Below are 21,224 nucleotides of genomic sequence, written 5' to 3'. Positions count from 1 at the left end.
TTGAATAATATACCATTTATGTTTCTTACAGTTTCCAAACATTTCCTAATGACAGTTCTTCACGAGTCGGTTAAGGTCTAATGAGTTAAGTGTTTTACATCAAGACTTTTGCCACAATTGAATTTTTTCTCTACTTTTTAAGTTATGTCACAGTCTCGCTGTGTCTCCCAGTGTTTTTCCTTTTCCTTTTCCTTCCCCGTGTATGTGTGTGTGTGGTTGTGTGCTTCCCCTGACATCAGGTGACTCAGCGGAGGCGTGGTCTGGACAGAAGGTTACCACCACATCGGCAATCTATCACTCATCACCTGCAGTATATCTACCCTGGTCATCCATCCATTCAACGTCAGATTTTCCATGCTTCGCAGTGGTAGAACTCTCTCTGCCTCTCTGTTTAGTTTATCTGACTAAGTTTATATTGTGATATTTCCCAGTGATTTTTGTCTGTAGTAACATTTGTTTTCCTGTGCTCCAGAAGAATTCCTGATTCGTGGGCTGCTGTTCCTGCCACCTTCCGCTGTCACCACACCACCCATCTGCTTTTGGTCTCCAGCTGTCCCTCGGGTTTTCAAGAGTGTGTTACTCCCCTGCGTCTGGCTTCCAGTGTTCCCCAGACTCCTGTCTGTTCTCACTCGCCACCAGGATTCCTGGGACCCACTCCACCTCCACATTCACCATCACCATTGCCTTCGCCCCAATAAACTCCCTTGAATGGTATTGCTGGTGTGTTTCGTGTTCTGTCTCTGATCTGGGGTCCCACATCAGTTTTGACAAGGAGGTAACAGATTATTCCATTATTATTACCATTAACATTCAGGATGGTCACTACTGCATATGATCAACTATGAATAGAACCTGATGATGAAAGTCCCAATTAATTCCCACTATGTCTCAGCCTCAGTCAATAGATGAAGGTCAGCAGACATCAGTGTGTGACATCACATCCTCTTCAGGAAATACTTATAGCTGCCACAGTGTCACTGTATAAAACCTTTCATCCCCAACACTTTAATGCATTGTCCCCATATATTCTTATATGGTGCACAAACCAAGTTTAATACGACCTAAAGGTGTATCACATTTGTTATCAACATTACATTTTATTATACGTCAACAAACAAGGTAAAAATGTAATATTTCCATTGTTAGTTTATTCACGTTTTTCTTTTTCTTCTACAGTAAAATAGTCTCTTCTTTGATTCATCATCACTTCTGATCAAATGTGTAACTCTGTCCTCAGGTGACACCCAGCAGTGAGAATCAGGGTGGTCTGTCAGCATCACAGAAGACAGAGACCTGCAACAGGTGAGGTTAAGTGAGTCATGATGTAACAGCATGTAGTCGATCCCCCTCGCTGTTTATTGGTTCTTTAATAGAAAAAGGAAGTGATAGACGTGCATTCATCCAATCCCGCTCTCACTAACATATGTATGTTGCCTTCATATTCATGCAAAGTGCAGGTCATGGTTATAGATCTTCAGATACTGTGAACATGTCTGGACTAATGAGCAGTAAATAAAATAGTGATGGCACTATGACTGTATGTCAAATAAGTGTGCTGTTTGAAATTACTGTGGCCTACGCTCTACTGGATCGCTCATAACGGGGTTGTGATCGTTCTGACTGCACCTGAACGCATCACCAGCAGCTGGCCCTCCCTGCACTTCCCCGTTTAAAGTCCGTCAGTCAGCGTCTCTCCGCCGAGCAGAGGTGACAGCGGTGAGCCTCCCGCTGCGCGCCCGGTGTTCTGTCTGCTCTCGGGGCTCCCCAGCCGTGGCATGTCCCGCAATGTTCGACCTCAGCGGCGGCTGGAGTCTGTCTTTCGCCGGGTGCGGGTTCCTGGGGATTTACCACATCGGAGTTGCCAGCTGTCTGCTGGAGAAAGCGCCTTACCTCGTCAGAGGGGCCACCCAGCTGTACGGCGCCTCTGCCGGTGCTCTGACCGCCTCGGTGCTCGCCAGCCGGGCATCTATAAGTAAGATACACCGCTGTGGCCTGGCAGCCTGGAGCTTAATGCACAGGAAACCGGAAGTCCTGAAGGCTGTTATTATTATTATTATTATTATTATTATTATTTGTAGTAGTAACAGTATCCATAGCCTTTAATTAATGAGTGGTGCACGAACTTCAACTTGTTTCAGTTCAGTTCTTGTTGTGTGGAAACAGGTTGAATTTCAGTAGATTTTAGTTGGGTTTTGTTTTATATATATCTTCGCATATAGAAATAGCACATATTAGATAAATGTACTGTATGTAGTAAATGTAGGTATTTTTCATATATGAAAAACAGTGAGCCTCAGTTTCCCTCTGTCTGAAATATACTTCATCCGAATGTCATTAACATGTACACAAAATTACAGATGTGGATATTTATTAAAGTCAGAATGAGTTTATGTATTTTTGCTATATAGATTTATTCAGTTAAATACAAATCATTTGTTAAGTCCAAGTATTTTTCAGTAACTATTCCTTGTTCAGTGCTGTAGATAACATCTGTACATTAGATGTAACTTTACTATCAGAAGACGGGAGGACATAAGGACTCAATAGGCTGATAATTGCTTTAATTGATATATGTTCAGTATGTGTTTCAATCTGAATCAGTGGAGCCACTGATCGATAAGGGAAACACCCTGTTTCTCAAGACTGTGTGAGTCACAGGGACTCTTTCACTTTTCCTACCGTCAATAAACAATCATGCGGCCTGATGTCAGTGGACACGTGTGTGTGCAGTTCAGCCTGTGCTCAAAGGGGGACTCATCCAGGTCACTTTCAATCACTGACTCCTGGTAGCTTTAGCATTGATCTGGTCGCAGATTGACACTTGAAACAGTGTGTTTCTGTGTGCGGCGTCTCCTTCACTTCTCCTTCTTCTTTCTGTTTCCCAGCTAAATGCTGTGAAGATGTGATCGAGGTGGCGAAGGAGGCCAGGAAGAGGAACCTGGGCCCCCTTCACCCCAACTTCAACCTGGTGAAGGTGATAAAGTCAGGCCTGAATCGTGATCTGCCCTCTGACGCACATGTCCTAGCCTCAGGGCGGCTGTGTGTCTCACTCACCAGAGTGTCTGACGGGGAGAACGTGCTGGTGTCGGAGTTCAGCTCCAAAGAGGAGCTGATTCAGGTGCTTGGATGGTTATCTGATAAATCTGGAGAGGCCTGTAGGGCCTCTGTTACAGTAATGCAAACCTCAAGAAATGGATTTCCTCTGGTTTAACCCTGCGCTCTGTCCATAGGCGCTGATCTGTAGCTGTTTCATCCCCATCTACTGTGGGCTGATTCCTCCATCCTTCAGAGGAGTGGTAGGTCAAATTTAGTCCTCGTTAAGATTTAGCTCTGGTTTCCACTTCAGGGATGCACATTTATTTGTACAAAGTATTTCATAATGTTATGTCTCCTCCCAGAATAGTCACATTATTTGCTTCATTACATACAGGTTCAAGCTAATTACCACACTCCATTGGATGGAGGCAGCATTTACTGTACTAAGCATAGTGGGGATGAGATACTGTATGAGCTGTGCTGAGGGGATGACTGAGAGTGTGGGGAACTGTGCTGAGAGTGTGGGGAACTGGGCTGAGAGTGTGGGGAACTGTGCTGAGAGTGTGGGGAACTGTGCTGAGAGTGTGGGGAACTGGGCTGGAGGCTGGTTGTGCTGAGCAGGGGGGGAGGCCAACGCAGAGCCAAGCAGAGTGAGAAGGTTCAGAGCAGAGACAGGGACCGGAGCAGAACACACAGGATTGTAGGGAGAGGAGAAGAGGTTAAATGAGGGGTAAAGGATGGTAGAAGAAGTCCTGGCTACCAACAGAGAGAAGAGTCTGTGGTCACTCACTTCCTCTTAAAATGTGACATATATAATATTATCAGAGGGGAATATTTTAATATAACAATACAAAACAACATAACTAAATGTGACAAATGATTATCTTGGTATCTTGATATAGGCTATTGTACATATGGAACACACACACACACACACACACACACACACACACACACCCACACACACACAAACACAAACACACACAGGCTGCAGGCCAGGCAGAGGTAGATTGCGTGTCAGTATGTAGCAACAAGCCATACCTCAGAGATGGAAGTTCTCATGAGTCTGAGGGTTTAAAAAGCTCAAAAGTAGATCAGGTCTGTAATCTGAATTATCGCCTCTGGGTGCATTCAGTGAAAAACATTCCTTTTATATGACAGTATGTCAGTACAATCTGCGAACAGGAGGACGCTGCACTGAAGGCAACATGGAAAATACAGGTCAGGTTACCATTACATGATCACTAATCATCATTAATCATCTGTATGTTCAGAAACAAACCTTATTTTAGCTGCAAGTCCTAGTTTTTGATATGAGTGCTGCCATCACTTTGACTTATCAGCTGCAGCTGGACTTCGGCAGTGATCTCATCAGACCTACTTCCCATTCGCTACTGCCAGTTCAAACATAGTCATAAGACTGTGGATTCATATCCATTTATGTAGCTGTTATGAAATACAAAGGTCAAGTACATCAACATAAAGGCAGATAACAATAATCAACCAGATTACATTAAAGAAGTAATCAGCCTGATGACATTAAGTGTTACAACAATGAATGAATGTAGTAATGTGATACATTAATTGACAGTATATATAAATAAAGAAAAAGTTCTCAGGACCAGTGTCTTGGCAGTGAGGCTGCAGTCACACAGTACATCACCGTGACAAAACACATCACCCAGGACAGACATCCTCTTTGTGGACATATCAGTGAACTGAATAGAGCCTGTTGTCTCAGTGTTGGTGCCAAAGTTCAGTGTCAAAATGGCACAAGAAACACTGAGAGTCCTATAAGCTGCTGCTCCATTCAGCTGATGTGTTTACATGTGTGTACATACAGTGTTTGTGTCTGCAAGCCCTCGCCTGTGGGTTCTGTATAATGTGTACTTCCTGCTTCCCAGCCTGGCTGCTGGTTCGCAGCTCAGTCTAGTGTGACTCACTGACTCTGACAACGAGTATGCAGTAACTTGAGGCATGACTGTGTTGTAGAGAGCAGCCTAACACATGGTCCATGTGTCAGTAATCAATTTGTCAGCATTTGTGATTCCACATAAAGGGACTGATATTTAACTTCTTGTAAAGGTCCTTGAATTCCTTAAAAGAGGATGCTGCTTGGAGCTAATAAGGAAAATGGAGACAGTGTTCAGCTGGTATGCTTTGAATTCATTCATTCTGGTTAAAGGCAAATGTAACCTCAAGATTGTTTCAGTCAGAACACTATTGACTCGTATTGTATGTATATATCCAAGTATACAATCAAAAAAAAATATGGAGAATAAAGTTCCTTTAAGAAATTAATATTTACTTGGGTTTGATTACAAAATCTACTCAACTATGTAACAACTAAATAACTCTCTGGATCTTTCTTCAAAGCTCAAATTAATTGATATTTGCATTGTGTCTCAGAACATGAGTTTTTAAGTTTTGCTATTGCTACATAGCTAATGTTAGCATTAACAGCAGTTTACTTCCTAGTCTTAACAACACCTTCAGCCATTGTTGTGTTTACAAGACAAGAGGTTATAACAAGTCCTTTGAGCAGACTGGACGCTACTGTGTGTCAGTAAGTGGCGATACAGTCCAACTGGACCAAGGCAAGCTGGTTGGAATGCTAACTTCAGTACAAGAAAGAATGTGATAGAAATAGCAAAACAGAGGTTAGCATTTGTGTTTGTTTCCACCTCTGGAAACAGCTGTTGTTGAGTAAAGGTTTCTTCTCGATTGATACATAAACAGCTGTTAATGCTAACTCTGGTTATTAAGCAACAGCAGAACTTACAAATAGGTCCTTTAAGAAATTACAGGACCAGTAATGAACAGTTGGTTGTTGTTTTTTTTTGCATGAAAGCTCAACTTACACAGGATTTTTGAGACAGTTTTATTTATTTTTTAACAACTTTGAGCAAAACGCCAACCTCAGCATGTTAACATGCTCACAGTGACCATGTTAAAACTGCACTGATGTTTTACAAGTATAATGTTTATGATGTTCACGATCTTAGTGTAGTGTGTGGCCAAACGCTAGTACAGCTGAGTCTGATTGGGTGTTTGATCATGAACCAAAGTATTGGATAAAATGAAATGATGACTTGATGATGGCACTAGAGGAGAAGTTAAGGAATCTCCAAAGCCACTACAATTGATCCTGTGGGGAAGATGAATGTCTGAACCAAATTTTCAATTCATCTAATGTTGTTTTGATATTCACTAAAAACCAAAAGTATCAATCTTATGATGCTGGATTAAAAGTCAGGAGATCATGAAAGTTGTTGGGATTCATCCTGTAGGGACCATGAATCTGTTTTCATGAGGATTCATCCAACACTTGTTCAGATATTTCAGTCTGGACCAAAGGTGCTAAAATGTAAAACATTTGTAAAAAAAAAAAAAAAAAAAAGAAGATACAGCAATGGAAATATTACAGTGTTGATTGCATGAGTCTAAAGAGTCCAATAGTACAGCAGAAGTTCAGTAGTGTCACAGTACACCTTCATACATTCCTGTGCTCACTAAAGGACCCTGACCTCCATTTGCTCACTGACCTATATTCTGTTATTCTGGCAGTTCCTAACACAGAGGATCAGTATTTTCACTGGTTTAGTCTCCTCTGCCAAGCTGAGTGGAATTGTGCAGCTGGAACTTTGAATTAAATTCTGTTTATGTAACATTTTAAACTGTGTCACTCACACAAAGATATTAGTGTTTTAGAGATGTGACTGTAGTGGGATCTGTTAGTACAGAGTGGTTGGGTTTTTAATGTTGAAGAGTCTTCTCTGGTAGATCAGCAATTACAGCACAGACTTTGTCGAGCCTGGCACAATTATCATGGTACAACTGTAAAGAACAATATCCCAGTGAAACCTGTTCTGTAATGTTTGAGTGCAGTGGGTAGAAAAATCACAATCAACTATCAGCTTTAGATACAGTTCATAGATAATTTCTGTCTCTTTACCTGTTCCTTTGTCATTAGCGTTATGTGGATGGAGGGATCAGCAACAACCTGCCACAGTCAGATCTGAAGAACACCATCACCATCTCTCCGTTCTCTGGAGAGAGTGACATCTGTCCCCGCGACAACTCCACAAGCTTCCATGAGCTGCGCTTCACCAACACCAGCATTCAGATGAACATGGGTAACATGTACCGCCTCAGCCGGGCCCTGTTTCCACCTGAACCCAAGGTAGGTGATATGCACGCACTGGAGGAGCACTCAGCTTGTTCACATGGCAAGTACAGTGCAGTGTGTCCTTGTGTTCATGTGGTTCAAGAGGCTGGATGTGCTTCAGCCAGGCTCATTCAAAGGTTTGGTTTTTTCCAGAACCTGGGTCATTTAAAAGAAATTAGTGCATTTCTGGATCCCGATCCATAGCTTGTGTTTTCCTACATTTCAGAGCAGCACAGTGCACAGTCCAGATTCATTTAAAGCTATACCAGTCGATAGTTCATATAAACAATAGATCACATGACTTGAATGATGTGAATGTAATGTGAAAAGAGTCACTTATAGAAATTAACCCACAGAGAGTTACCATCCAAATCTGCTGCTCCATCAGCTCTAACATTTAGACTGCAGAGTTTTAGCTCATTACTTTTGAAGCAGGGAAGTCAGAGACTGTCTGGTTAAAGGTGTAATATTTCCATTTTGTGATGAGAAATAAAACTGTGAGTTTAGAGGAAATAAAATGCACCTTCTCAGTTCAGTTAACTCAGAGCTTCAGTGTTACTTGGTCTGGTATGACCAGTAGCTTGGTGGCTAATGTTCGCTAGTATCAGCAGACTTTATATAGACATTGTTTTTATATAACTGAGTCAGTTTGCTGATTTGCTGATGCTCACTGTACTACTGTATGTTTTAACATTTACCATTATCCCACAGTGACCACTGTTCAGACAAGTATAGCATAGCATCCATCACACCTTAATTTAGATGGTTTTCATTTATTGTCATTTATTATTGAATCTTACAGTTTAGTACTTAATGTACAACATAACTGAATTGAAAAACATTTGAATTTCTCCAATAAATATAAAAACTGTGACCAAATTAGAGCAGCAACATTTATCAAAATAAAATGTAGTGAAAAAAATATTTCAAATAGATAAAATAGGTGTATATATAATAAACTAAAATCTAAATTCTGACCAGTCAAAAGCTTCATCTGGGACTGTAAAGTCTTCCATTGTGCATGCTGTAGAGGATGGGTGGTATTACGTGTCTTTAATCAGCCAAAGTATCTCCACACTATCAAATTCCTCTAACCCCTATTTTCAATGATTTCCTCGTCTTTTGAGCCTTGGGCTGTCTGTTGTGGTGTCTTCATTGGTAATGCTGTAAGTCGAGTTTTCGTTATTATTTTCTGTCGTCATTTTCCCTTTTATCTCTCTCCCACTCCTGACGTACTGGTGGGCACAGCTTGCATCCTGTTTGCTAATTCAGCCCTGGTGGACAAAGTAAGCTGTCTGGAGATTTAATGCACAACCATTTTATGTGCACCACCTCACTGTCCTTCCCTCGAATGTTGACTGGCTGGAGGGTGGGCCTAGACCTCCTAAAGTCAATGGCCATCTCTTTGGTCTTGAAGGTGTTCAGAAGGAGGCAGTTCTTGTCGCTCCATTCACTGAAAGCCATCGTCAGATCCCTGTACTCCCCTTCCTGCCCATTCCTGATGCACACAACAATAGCTGTGTCATCCGAGTATTTCTGGATGTACCAAGACTCAGATTTGTATTTAAAGTCTGCCGTATACAGGGTGAACAGGAACAGAGCCAGAACAGTCCCCTGTGGAGCCCCAGCGCTGCACATCACTGTCCCTGAGACACAGTTACCCAGCCTGACCTACTGTGGTTGTCATGTCAGGTAATCCACAATCCAGGACGTGAAGCAGGAATCCACCTCTATCCCTTCCAGCTTGTCTTTAAGAATGGGGGGTTGAATGGTGTTAAATGCACTTGAAAAATCTATGAACATAATCCTCATGTAACCACCTGGCTCATCCAAATAAGTATGGGCCTGGTGGAGCATGTAAAGGACAGCATCATCCACTCCAATATGTTCATTGTAGGCTAACTTTGGGGGTCCAGTGCATGTTCAACCTGTGGCCTCAGAAGGTGGAGAAGCAGCTGCTCCAGGGTCTTCATGATGTGTGATATGAGGGTCACAGGTCTCATTTATCTCAGCCGGTCTCCCTACTTTAGGTACTGGAACAAGACATGATGTTTTCCACAGGGCCGGGACCCTCCCTATTTGTAGGCTTAAGTTAAACACACCATCCAGGCCTGTTGCCTTTCCAGGACACCTCTTGAGCTCCGCCCTCACCTTCTCCACTGTAAAGGACAGGAGACTTGATCTTCAGCTCATGTTGCACACACCTGAGCTTCCCCTTATCTCCATTCCTGAAGGCCTCCTTTTCCTGGTTGAGGAGGGTCTTGATGTTACTGGTGATCCAGGGTTTGTTCTTTGGAAGGAAGTGTACAGTCCTTGCTGGTATTACAGTGTCCATACAGAAGTTAATGTAGTCTGTGGTACATTCAGCCATTCTATCAAGGCCAGGGTATTTGCTTTTATCATTTTCCTGTGACTCCAACAGTACATTCCAATCTGTGCATTCAAAACAGTCTTTTAGACATTCACCTCCAGGGTCCAGTTCCTGAATGAGCGGGTGGTTGCAGCCTGCCTCAGTACACAAGGTTTGTAGGAAGGCTGAAGAAAAACCAGATTATGATCTGATCTGCCAGGTGGTGGTAGAGCTGAAGCAGTGTAGGCCTTCTACAACGTTTGCATACAACAGATCAAGTGTCTTATTTTCCCTTGTGGGACAGTCAACATACTGAGTGAAGCCAGTCAGGTGAGAGGTGAGAGTGACATGGTTAAAATCCCCTGATATTGCAATGAATGCATCAGGGTGCTGGGTCTGTACTCTAGCAACAGTCTCGTGAATGACCTCACACGCGACTGCATGCTCTGCTTGTGGTTGAATGTAAACAACAATGGCGACAATGTGTGAGAACTCGCTCGGCACATTGTACAGTCTAAGACCAACTGCGAACAGTTCAGTATCCCAACAGCAGATCTTCTCCATCACTGTGATATGACCAGGGCAGTGGCGGCTGCTGGTCTTATAAGGAGGGGAAGCTCATTTTAGGCCTACATCATAAAATGTGTCCGTTTATTTATATGTAAATTCGCAGAGTGACAGAAAAGAGTCGCCAAACACAACGCTAGTCGTTTTTAACAAAGACAAAGTCGCTGAGGATCAGTAACGTCTCCAGATCAACTCCGAACAACGGAATGAAAAACTTGAAAAATCCTCCGGTGGATTCTTATACTTCAAGATCACTGATTCGCTCATTTCGCTGTCAATCTAAAAGGGACTCAGCCTCAGACAGATCATCCAATCATCATGCAGAAGCCGAGCGTCCGGGCCAGCCCACTGCCCCATAGACCCGCAGAGACGCTGAGCGTCCGATGGGCGGGACAAAGCCCAGCATTTATCCAATGACCGTCTAGTTTCGCTGCAGTGGAACAACCCACTCTCTGCTTCCCCATTGAAGTCAGTAGACGCTCAGCGGCTACACTGTGTAAAGCACTGTGGCGCTGCGGGGATGAATGAGAAGAAGTCGTGTCGGTTACCTGTGATAAGTAGCTGATTCTGAACAAAAGATGAACGTGTTCTAGCGCATATTTAGTCAATGAAATGTACACACAACAGTACATATTTGACCACTTATTTTGTTGACATTTTAGGGGAAGCTGAGCTTCCCTTGCAGTCTTAGAGCAATCGCCACTGGACCAGGGTTGTACCATCTACTGTTCACAAGCAGAACCAGTCCTCCACCTTTATTCTTCCCACTTGCTCTGGCATCTCTGTCCGCTCGTACTGCAGTGAACCAGGTTAAATCCATACAACGGTCAGGAGTGTTGTCGTTTAACCAGGTCTCCGTGAAACACATGAGACTACATTCACGATGTGCTCGCTGGCCTCCAGTTCATCACACTTGTTAGCAAGGGAGTTGACATTTCCCATGAGGATCGGTGGTAGAAAAGGCTTATATCTCCATCTCCTAGCCTTTAGCTTAGCCCCGGCTCTGCATCCACGGAACAGCTTCATCTTCAGCTCAGCTTGTATGGGATGTTTAACTCCATATCTGGTAAACTTTAAAGCCAGGAGTTTTTCATTTGTGTAAATTATTTTCTCCATCATCAGACAAAACAACTGCGTAGAATAAAAAAACACCACGGGACTTGCTGCCACTTGTTGCCTGTGCATCATTTAATGACACCATCTGATCTTGTTGATGGAAAAAAAGACTTTTTCATAAAAACTGGAATGTGTTGAACATGTACAGAGACCACTGCAAACTTTTACTGAAAGAGGGAAAATCAAGTTGTCACCATGGGTTCTGATCAATGGAGAATATAATATCAGCAGATTAATCTAAATCACAGTAGCTGTTTCTACTCCTTGCAGACTGTACAAGAGACTTTTTGTTTTCAGTCTCCAGTTTGAAGATAAACTGCACTTGATCATGTCACATCGGCACCAGAGCCCCAAACCCCCACAACAGCTACAGGCAACATTGACATTAATCTGGAAACATCTGTTATACTGATGTTCTCCATAGTGGAGACCCAAATTGGCAGATGTAGTTTGTGCGTGCACGCACACACGCACACACACACCTTTAAGACCTCACTGCCACGGTTATGAGGGGTTGTCAGGGTTTGAGGGGTAAGTAGGACCCAAAATGCAGACAACACTTTGGAAACGGTGCAGACAGGTTTATTAAACTTAAAGCTTTCACACAACACTGGTGGAAAGAAACGATTACAATAACCAAAAGTAACTACTTACAAAAACTCAAAACCCAAACAGGCAAAAACTGGCAAACCAACTGAAAAGGAAACCGAAGCACGAGGGTTATACAAGGAACAGCAGGCCAAAACATGAGAAGCACAGGGGATGACAACAGGAGACATGAACAGACTAAGGACAAACCCAGAGATCAAAAGAGAGACAACAGACGAACCAACACAGACAAAGAGAAGCACAAAAACTATATAGACAAGGGAGGCAAGGGTCATTGAACACAGGTGAATCACATTAGGGCGGGGCAGACAATCACCACACAGAAACAGGACCAAGACCGGAAGCAAAAACACTGAGACACACAAGGAAACCAATTACAAAATAAAACAGGAAGTGAGAAAGTCCAAACAAAACTAACAAAAGGTGTCTGCCATAGCAAACCATGACATGCCACAACTGAATAAAGTCTCTTTATGACTCATGTGATCCGTGTTACTGTTATTATTCTCAGTTCAGTCTGAGAAATCATTTTTGTGCCATGACTGTTTTTACTTCCTCCTCTCCATCCGTCTACACGACTGACAGGAAATGGATGTATCTGCTGCCTCTGTTTCACTTGTGTCACTGTCCTTTATCCCATATTTCCTGTTGTTGCTCTGGTCGCTCTGATAACTGTTAGGTAACTTTTCAGATGAGGTGAGCTTTGACCCTGAGCTGTTTGCTGTGTTGTGTGTGTCTCCCCTCCCGTGTGCATGCATGATATGCTGTCTGGACCTTACGGTTATGTAACTGAGTTCACAGACCGCTGTAACAGGGGCATTTGTGTTCTCAACATAATTCCTGAAGGGAGGAATTACCCCTCAAATCTGCCCACATGTGCCTGAGCTAGGAACCTCTCTCTGCAAACACACACGTGGCAGACACCGTATTGACGTGCGTAAAAAACACAACTTGAATATCAAATAACCAGAGTGTATTTTGACCCATGACTCTGTGGTCTGACCACTCAAGCCTGTGGATTGGCTGTAAGCAGCTCTGCTGATGTCAGAGGTCTGACACTGAAGACACTGCTATTATAAAAACTAAGAAACTGACTGCTGGACATGACTATCAAAATGACAGTGATAGGAAATGTCATTAGATAGGAGGTTTCAGGGCAGGTACATATCCTCTTATCACCTTTCAGCTTGGTGACAAGACTTTACAAATAGTAATATTATTATAGTTGTATTAATGGTGTAAAAAACAGTAGGTTAAAAAGATTTTAAAATAAAAATATATTAAAAGTCATGAAATTTTTATCCCTTCTTAAATAAATGGATTGACACATTATGTGTACTGCCATTTTGACAGTTAAATGAGAGGTTTGATACGACTGTGTGTGTGTGTGTTCAGTTTATATGGAAGTTTATTAGTATTTATTTATTTATTTATTATTTATGTTTGGTTTAAATGAACATGATCATCATCGTTAATCAGCTGTAGAGGTTGTAGGTGTATTTCTGAACTGTGGACAGAGCCAGGCTGCTGTTTCTCCTGCTTCCAATCTTTTTTTGTACATTACTTTAGAGGTTATATGTGTCTTTTGTGTGTTTTGTTAATTCCTTATCAGTTTAATTTTCCATTGACAAAGTCAATAGTTAAAAGTTGGATTAAATGTTCTAACAAAAAAAGCAAGCAATGTATGGCAGCCCTAAAGGGTCAAAACTTTGGTTATAAAGTACAACATTATTTTGAGACAAAGGAGTCTTGGCTGCATCATGGTCATACAACACTGTACAACAATAAATGAGCATGAAGACAAAATGTACAAAAAGTGAAAAAAAGAATAAATACATCATAAATACATCATTCTGACAATAACAAAACATACTTTTAAAATTTAAAATTTAATTAGTTTTCTAATCTTGATTTTGTATTTATAAACAGGAAGTTGAACTGATAATCCTTACACAGACAATTCATGTTGTGGATCAATAATGTGAAGTATACAAAGTGTGTGTGTTTCCTTGTAAGATGTACCACGTTTCCCTCCACAGGTGCTGGCTGAGATGTGTCAGAGCGGGTATAAGGATGCTCTACGCTTCCTTGAAGAGAACAGTGAGTACTGCACTACTGTGTTACCATGGTTACTAAAATAACCTGGTTATGATGTGCCTCTATCAGCCTCCAGCTTAACCTTTGGACTGTGACACTGATGTCATGTTTTGTGGTGCCAGACCTGCTGATGCTGGAGAGTCCAACCCCTGGCCCCACCCTCCCTGAGAGCACCCTCAACTGCTGCTGTAAGCATACTGAAACAACCAAGGAGTGGGTGCTCCGGAGGCTCCATCTACTGCATAAACAGCACTGGTGGCTGGATGAGCAGATCGCTCTGCCTACGCCAATCAAGAAAGGTGCAGTGTCATCTCAGACTCTGTTGGCTTTTAGTTATAAAGACAGGTTTGACTTCAGTTGAAGGTCACAGGTTACATTATACCTCTTTAAACTGGTGTGTACATACTGCTGTGTGGTTGACTTGTGCTGTTGTCTATGTGTTGTCAGTGTTCTGTGAAGCCTGCCAGGACAAATCGGGGCTGTATGCCAAGGTGTCTGAGATGCTGCCAGTGAGAGTGGCTTCCTACATGCTTATGCCATATACACTTCCTGTACAGTCAGCCTACTCAGTGGCCCAGAGGTGAGGTGTAGGTCTCATCAGTAACAGTATCATTTCAAACCCTCTTATAGCAACAGTCTCATCTGTTGCATGTGTATGTAATACAATAATTTCCGCTGCAGGTTCGTGGAGTGGATCCCAGAGGTGCCAGCTGATGTGCGCTGGCTGTTTGGGGTGGCTGGTGACGTATACCGACAGGCCTGGAAAGAACAACCAGCCAACAGGTGATAGATGATTTTCATAAAGTGTCATTTTAAAACAGAGGTTCAGTCAACTCGACAAGTCTCACATACAATACAGATACAATATTTAACTGAACAACAGCTGCTAGCAAAGACAACAAAGTCAGTAACACTGTAATTCATTATCATGTTGTATTCGCCGATGGTAGTCGAGGCTGATGATAGCCAATCAGGAGAGACTATGTGTGTCTACGTCATCATTTCCAAATGTCTCAGATTGTGTCAGTCCAGACTACAACTCAACCCTAGAGTTTTCAAAATAAAACAGGTCCAGCAGAGTTTCTGAAAGTCTCTGTTTTAGGGGCATAAGACTGGACGTCAGGAGTAAATATAGTACAAGAGATGAGTTTTAAAACTGAAACGTAGTAGTGTTTGTTACAACTTGTTGTAGGGTCTTTAATACTTATAGAGACATTGAACCACCAATCACGTCATGTGAGATGATAGGGTCACATGAGTCATGGTGTGGGTGGGTGTAAAGCTGCCTGAGCCTGTCCTCAAACCTGTGTCACATGGGATTGACTTCACAGTGATCTGTGCCTGAGGAAATGTCTGAGTGCGCCGCCTCCACCCACTCACTATGACAAACCCATGCAGAGAGACAACCTACCTGCTCTTTCCTCCCTCGACCTCCATGGCAACTACTGGGAGATCCACAAGTCTACGTCCTTGTGCTCCTCGTCCCACCACCACCACAGTCCTCGCTCCGCCCCCTCCTCACCACAACATGTCTGCTTCTTTGTGGGCTCACAGGATGAAACTCACAGCCATGCACAGCAGTGAAGGGTTCAGGACTTCCTCTCTGTGAGGAGCTGGTGGAAAGTCTGAACCAATCAGCAACAGTGTGTAAATGTTTTAAGGGGACATTGACTCTGAACACTCCAGGCAAATCGAAGTGTTTGAAGCTGTGGAGCAGAGCACTGCAGCCCACTCAGCAGAGACGTGCCCAGTTTTACAGTCTATTTGTTTAAAGGGATAATTATGGTAATTTGACGTGGGGTTGTATGAAGTAGTCATGCATAGCCTGTGTGTTACCTGGAGTAGAACGGATCAGCGCTGTGCCAGTTAGGAGAGGCAGCAGGAAACACCGGTATACTAGCAGAGTGATGTGCCACTGTGAACAGGGCCAGCAGAAAAAACATGTTTTAGACACTTTTAAAAATGGCCACTGACACAATCCAATATCAATTTAAATGTACACTTCATGTAGAATATCTTCAGTGGTTTATCTTCCTGTGAAAACAGCACTTTCCTTTGGCACTACATTTTTACAACCGCTGTATAAGATAAACTGCTGAAAATGTTCTACATGAAGCGTGCAGTTAAACAGATATTGGATTGTTTCAGTGGGCGATTTTAAAAACACTTTTTTCTGCTGGCTCCGTGCACAGCAGCACATCACTCTGCTAGTGTACCGTGTTCCCTGCTGCCGATCCTAAGTGGCACAGTGCTGATCTGAATCTACTGCAGGTAATTCACTGTCTATACATGAGTAGCACATAAAACACCACGTCAAATAACCCACACTATCCTCTTTAAAAGTAGCACTCAGGGCTCCAGTGCAGTTAAATGAATCAAGATATCTTTGTATCTCCCTCTATCTGTTTTTGTGCTTTTTATCATGTCAGTTAATTTTTTCAATTGTGTGATATCTCCAACCATATCTCCAACACAACATGGTGGCTGCATTTCTGAACATCATTAATCTCACCACAGATGGTTCATCTGTGTGCAAGTCATTTTAACACCATTTTTATTTTCAGACAGTATTCACCTGTTAGATTGCTTGACACACTCAGGCTCAGGTCAGCTGGTCAACTAACACTGTCCTCTGATTTGTGCACAAATCAGAAGAAGGTACATTAATGTCCCTGTCTCATATCAGAGTGGTAAAGTCCAATCTCTTGGTTTAGCTTTGAACGATTATTGCCATCATTACAGGTACACACACAGTCACTAAGATAACCTGTCTGGTAGCTCGTATTGACCAGATCTCAGATTCAAGCGACAAAGCAATATTTTTTTTGCATACAATGTATTTTATGATAAGACACAGACTCTAGTATTGGAGCTAAACATTTGTATTTAGTGTTAAAAGTGTTAACAGCAAAAATCAATTGTTTGTCACCTGTTTCTTCTCTGCTGTACATGTGCTCCTTTATTTAGACCCAGAACTGCCAAAACCACTGGAGGGTGCCATTGTCTTATGAACAGGGGTTCTTGGGGGAAGAAACCAAGTATGATAGAGTTAGAGGGGTGCTGATTGTTTCACAATAAACAATGCTATTTTAATGAACTTTTTAAATGAGCACCTAAAATGTCTGCAAGTGTGTTTTGTAATTCAGATGTAAATGTGTGGATATGTGGACCAGGTGCTAATCTCCTGTTGGAAAATTGATTATCTAATTCTAATGATTGTCCAGCTGAGATACAGGAGGAGGCTGGAGGTCCGGGGAGTTCAGCTGTGATTGTACAAGAGTAAAAACTGCAAGGGCCCAGAGTTAAAGGGGCATTTCGTAGTTTTTAGTTCTTTCTTCTATTTGTTTTTTCAAGTATTATTTTCCTTCATTATTTTGTGTGTGTGTGTCTGTGTGTGTGTGTGTGTGTTGGGAGTGGGGGGTAGGTATACACTGTAAATCATGCTGCACAGGAATTTTGTTTACCACTGTACATAATAAATATACCTGAACTACATTACTGAATTACTCTGCTGTTTACATGGGTTTTTAAAGCATATAATCTGTGTTTTTTTAACTATTAATTAATTATTTAATTGCAAACATGCAAATAGATCTTTACCATGACAGTAATACCACAGCATATACGCTCTATAAATGAACAAACCCAGCAGCTTGAGATTTCCTACCCTGTGTTCTATCTCTCGCCACTGAGTCTATAATATAAATGAGTGTCACCATCTAATGAAGCCAGCAGAACCACATCATCTTTAAAGAAAATTCCAATGCATTCCTAATGCATTATTTATTCCCAGTATTTTGGGAATAACTTTGGGAAAAATTGGAATTTAACACCAAAAGTCGTAGCACCTCTTTCAGGATCAAGACGCATGTTTTGATGTATATATTACCGGGGTTTTCTCAAAGCTGCGGGACGAGTTACGCGCCAAAATTTGGCGGAAAAATAATAATAAGCCTGAGGAATATTAATAGATGCCTCGGAGCTGAGCACCCGTGGCACTAACTACTTGCACTAATAATGGCAGAGAAGAGTTATAGGAGTGTTGATTTCATATTAAATCCTTCAAACCTGGAATTAATCATGATACAAGTGGTTAACTGATCAAACAACAATATAAACATTTCCCAAAGCTAATAGTCTATGAATGTGGATTACACAGCAGTTCTTTGACTGTAATAATAACTAGAAAATTCCAGGGAAATTTTGAGTGCCATGGGGGCTACTGCCGGGATGAGTACATGATTTATTTCCAGTGTTCAAAAGTCACCCTGATCATATTCTGGTTTTGAGAAATGTCTTGATATAAAAGACTCTGATATAAAACAATGTCACATCCCTCCATCATGTATTATGTGGGAAATATCTCATATTCTGTGTTGTTTTTTTTAATAAAACAAGAGGCAGCATGTCTTCAAACTGACATTTAAAGGGTAAAATCCTGAAAACTAATAACCATTTGGTAGGTTTGAGCAGAACTGAAATGGTTTAAGAGACGTATGCAAAAAAAAGCAGAAAAAAATATTGATATATGATGATTTTATAGCATTTTCTTTGTGTGTCCTTTTTTGGACGCGAGGAACCCCAGAGGGTACAAAATGTGTTACCAGTGTATAATAGACCTGTAACAGTAACTGACATTAGATTTTAAAAATATGTCCTCTCAGCTATTCTAGCTGTAGAGGAGTGCCTCGGAGCTGAGCACCCGTGGCACTAATAATATGAACATTCTGGATGTCATGTAGTGCGTGTTACCTTGTGTGAAGGATGCTGACAGTATGGTCACATGAAGGACATTGTCTTAAAATCTACATGTTACATTTCAAACATTCTATGGGATAGAAGTTTGGGATTAAACTATTGCATAGGAACATCTCATGAGTTACAGAACAGCTAGATATTTCATTTTACATTCTTCCTTAGATCTGTGTCTGTGAAGAGAGTTCTGCTGGTCACTACCCAGGATTGGAATGTGGGTTGTAGTTTATGACTCTTATCTAGAGAGGGGCAGAGGAAGGGAGGTTGGTGTGTGTGTGTGTGTTCATGCATGGCACAGAGAGGCCAGGATTCACACCTTAGTGTTAATCAGTCATTTTGTTGGTACTTGTCCTATATAAGAAACAATCAAATATCATTAGACAGAGTCTTATTGTGACAAACTGGAGATATTGCCTATATTCTCCAGTTGCCTGGTGTCTATTGGTTGATCCTCTGGAGCTGACCCTTTGACCTTTGGTCTGGTTCTGTGTCTCTCTGGCATGCTAAAAGCATGGTCTGTTTGTGGGAGAAGGGTCATTTGTCTCTGTTTCCTATCAATTTGATAGTTTGTCACAAAGTGTTAATTGTGGGTCCGTTACTCTGCATGTCCTTATAATGAACTTCCTTAATGGCTTGCGACTGATGCCAGGCCAAGTATGTCCGCTACTATATATATATATATATATATATATATATATATATATATATGTGTGTGTGTGTGTGTGTGTATATGTATGTATGTATGTATGTATGTATACATATATATGTATACATATACAGTTGAAACCAGAAGTTTACATAAACTGCATAAAAAGACACATAACCTTTTTTTTTTTCTCACTGTCTGACATTAAATCAGACTAAACTTTTCCTGTTTTAGGTCAGATAGGATTACCCCAAATTATTTACATTTGCTAAATGCCAGAACAATGACAGAGAGAATTTTTTAGACAATTTTTTATTACTTTCTTCAAAGTCAGAAGTTTACATACATTACATTAGTATTTGGTATACTATACTGTATGACTTGGGTCAAACGTTTTCGGCATCCTTCCACAAGCTTCTCACAATAGTTTCCTGGAATTTTGGCCCATTCCTCCTGACAGAACTGGTGTAACTGAGTCAGGTTTGTACGCCGCCTTGCTCGCACATGCCTTTTTAGCTCTGCCCACAAATTTTCTATAGGATTGAGATCAGGGCTTTGTGAGGGCCACTCCAAAATATTGACTTTGTTGTCCTTAAGCCACTTTGTAACTAATTTGGCGGTATGCTCAGGGTCATTGTCAATTTGGAAGACCCATTTGCATCCAAGCTTTAACTTCCTGGCTGATGTCTTGAGGTGTTGCTTCAATATTTCTAGATTATGTTCTTTCCTCATGATGCCATCTATTTTGTGAAGTGCACCAGTCCCTCCTGCAGCAAAACACCCCCACAACATGATGCTGCCACCCCCATACTTCCTAGTTGGGATGGTGTTCTCAGGCTTGCAAGCTTCCCCCTTTTTCCTCCAAATGTAACGATGGTCATTATGGCCAAACAGTTAAATTTGAGTTTCAGGACATGTCTCCAAAAATAAGGTCTTTGTCCCTGTGTGCATTTGCAAACTGTAATCTAGCTTTTTTATGTTGCTTTTGGAGTAAGGGCTTCTTCCTCGCTGAGTGGCCTTTCAGCCCGTGTCGGTACAGGACTCGTTTCACTGTGGATAATGACACTCTCTTACCAGCTTCAGCCAGCATCTTCACAAGGTCTTTTGCTTTTGTTCTGGGGTTGATACGCACATTTTGCACCAAAGCACGTTCATCTCTGGGACACAGAACCCGTCTCCTTCCTGAGCAATATGATGGCTGGACATTCCCATGGTATTTATACTTGTGTATAATTGTTTGAACAGATGAACGTGGCACCTTCAGGCATCTGGAAATTGTACCCAAGGATGAACCAGACTTGTGGAAGTCCACAATTCTCTTCGTGATATCTTGGCTGATTTCTTTTGATTTTCCTATGATGTCACACAAGGAGGCAGTGTGTTTGAGGTGTGCCTTAAAATACATCCACAGGTGTGCCTGTAATTAATTCAAATGTTGTCAATTAACCTATCAGAAGCTTCCAAAGCCATGACATTATCATCTGGGCTTTCCCAAATTGTTTAAAGGCATAGTAATCTTAGTGTATGTAAACTTCAGACTTTGAAGAAAGTAATAAAAAAAATTTCTTCATCTGCCTCAGTGGCTTGGCAACACAACTCTTCTTTTGTGTCCTCATTATGTCTTTGCCTTTATTTAAGTCACCAGATATGAGGGCTTAGTTGTTTTGCTGAATAGTCTCCTTCTCCCTCTCCTGTTCTTTTTCGATCTCACAGGCTTTGAGACACATTTCTGAAAAAGTTATTCTTCTCTCTCAACAGTTTTCAAAAGCATCTTCATTCTTGTCATTCTTTCAAGAAGAGCCTTTTCTGAAGCTCACAAGTGTTTTCATTGTTCATTGTTTTGCGCTAAAACCTCATCAAACACCCCCACCCCCCCACCC

The 21,224-nt window shown here is 41.7% G+C and overlaps 1 protein-coding gene across 3 annotated transcripts; it reads left to right on the top strand.

The window, feature by feature from the left end:
* The first annotated feature begins 56 nt into the window (after nt 1-56).
* On the top strand, nt 57-17,438 carry pnpla3 (patatin-like phospholipase domain containing 3). 3 transcript variants are annotated; one of them, XM_056367415.1, is made up of 12 exons: nt 57-342; nt 473-775; nt 1,238-1,302; nt 1,643-1,972; nt 2,886-3,118; nt 3,231-3,296; nt 7,010-7,219; nt 13,886-13,946; nt 14,066-14,242; nt 14,391-14,523; nt 14,625-14,726; nt 15,275-17,438. In XM_056367415.1, the coding sequence occupies exons 4-12, from the start codon at nt 1,786-1,788 to the stop codon at nt 15,525-15,527; spliced, it is 1,422 nt and encodes a 473-aa protein (XP_056223390.1). In that variant the 5' UTR covers nt 57-342; nt 473-775; nt 1,238-1,302; nt 1,643-1,785; the 3' UTR covers nt 15,528-17,438. The 3 variants fall into 3 exon arrangements, with proteins under 3 accessions (XP_056223390.1, XP_056223389.1, XP_056223388.1); XM_056367414.1 differs by having other exon boundaries at nt 57-367; nt 476-775; XM_056367413.1 differs by having other exon boundaries at nt 57-367.
* The last annotated feature ends 3,786 nt before the right edge of the window (nt 17,439-21,224 follow it).

Source organism: Seriola aureovittata, chromosome 22 (assembly GCF_021018895.1).
Source record: "Seriola aureovittata isolate HTS-2021-v1 ecotype China chromosome 22, ASM2101889v1, whole genome shotgun sequence".
Classification (NCBI taxonomy): domain Eukaryota; kingdom Metazoa; phylum Chordata; class Actinopteri; order Carangiformes; family Carangidae; genus Seriola; species Seriola aureovittata.
This window is presented reverse-complemented; position numbering and strand designations above follow the sequence as displayed.

Coding starts and splice junctions, on each gene's coding strand:
- pnpla3 (XM_056367415.1), top strand. CDS start 1,786: ATGTTCGACCTCAGCGGCGGCTGGAGTCTGTCTTTCGCCGGGTGCGGG. Junction 1,973..2,885: donor CGCCAGCCGGGCATCTATAA/GTAAGATACACC, acceptor TCTGTTTCCCAG/CTAAATGCTGTGAAGATGTG. Junction 14,524..14,624: donor GCCTACTCAGTGGCCCAGAG/GTGAGGTGTAGG, acceptor TTTCCGCTGCAG/GTTCGTGGAGTGGATCCCAG.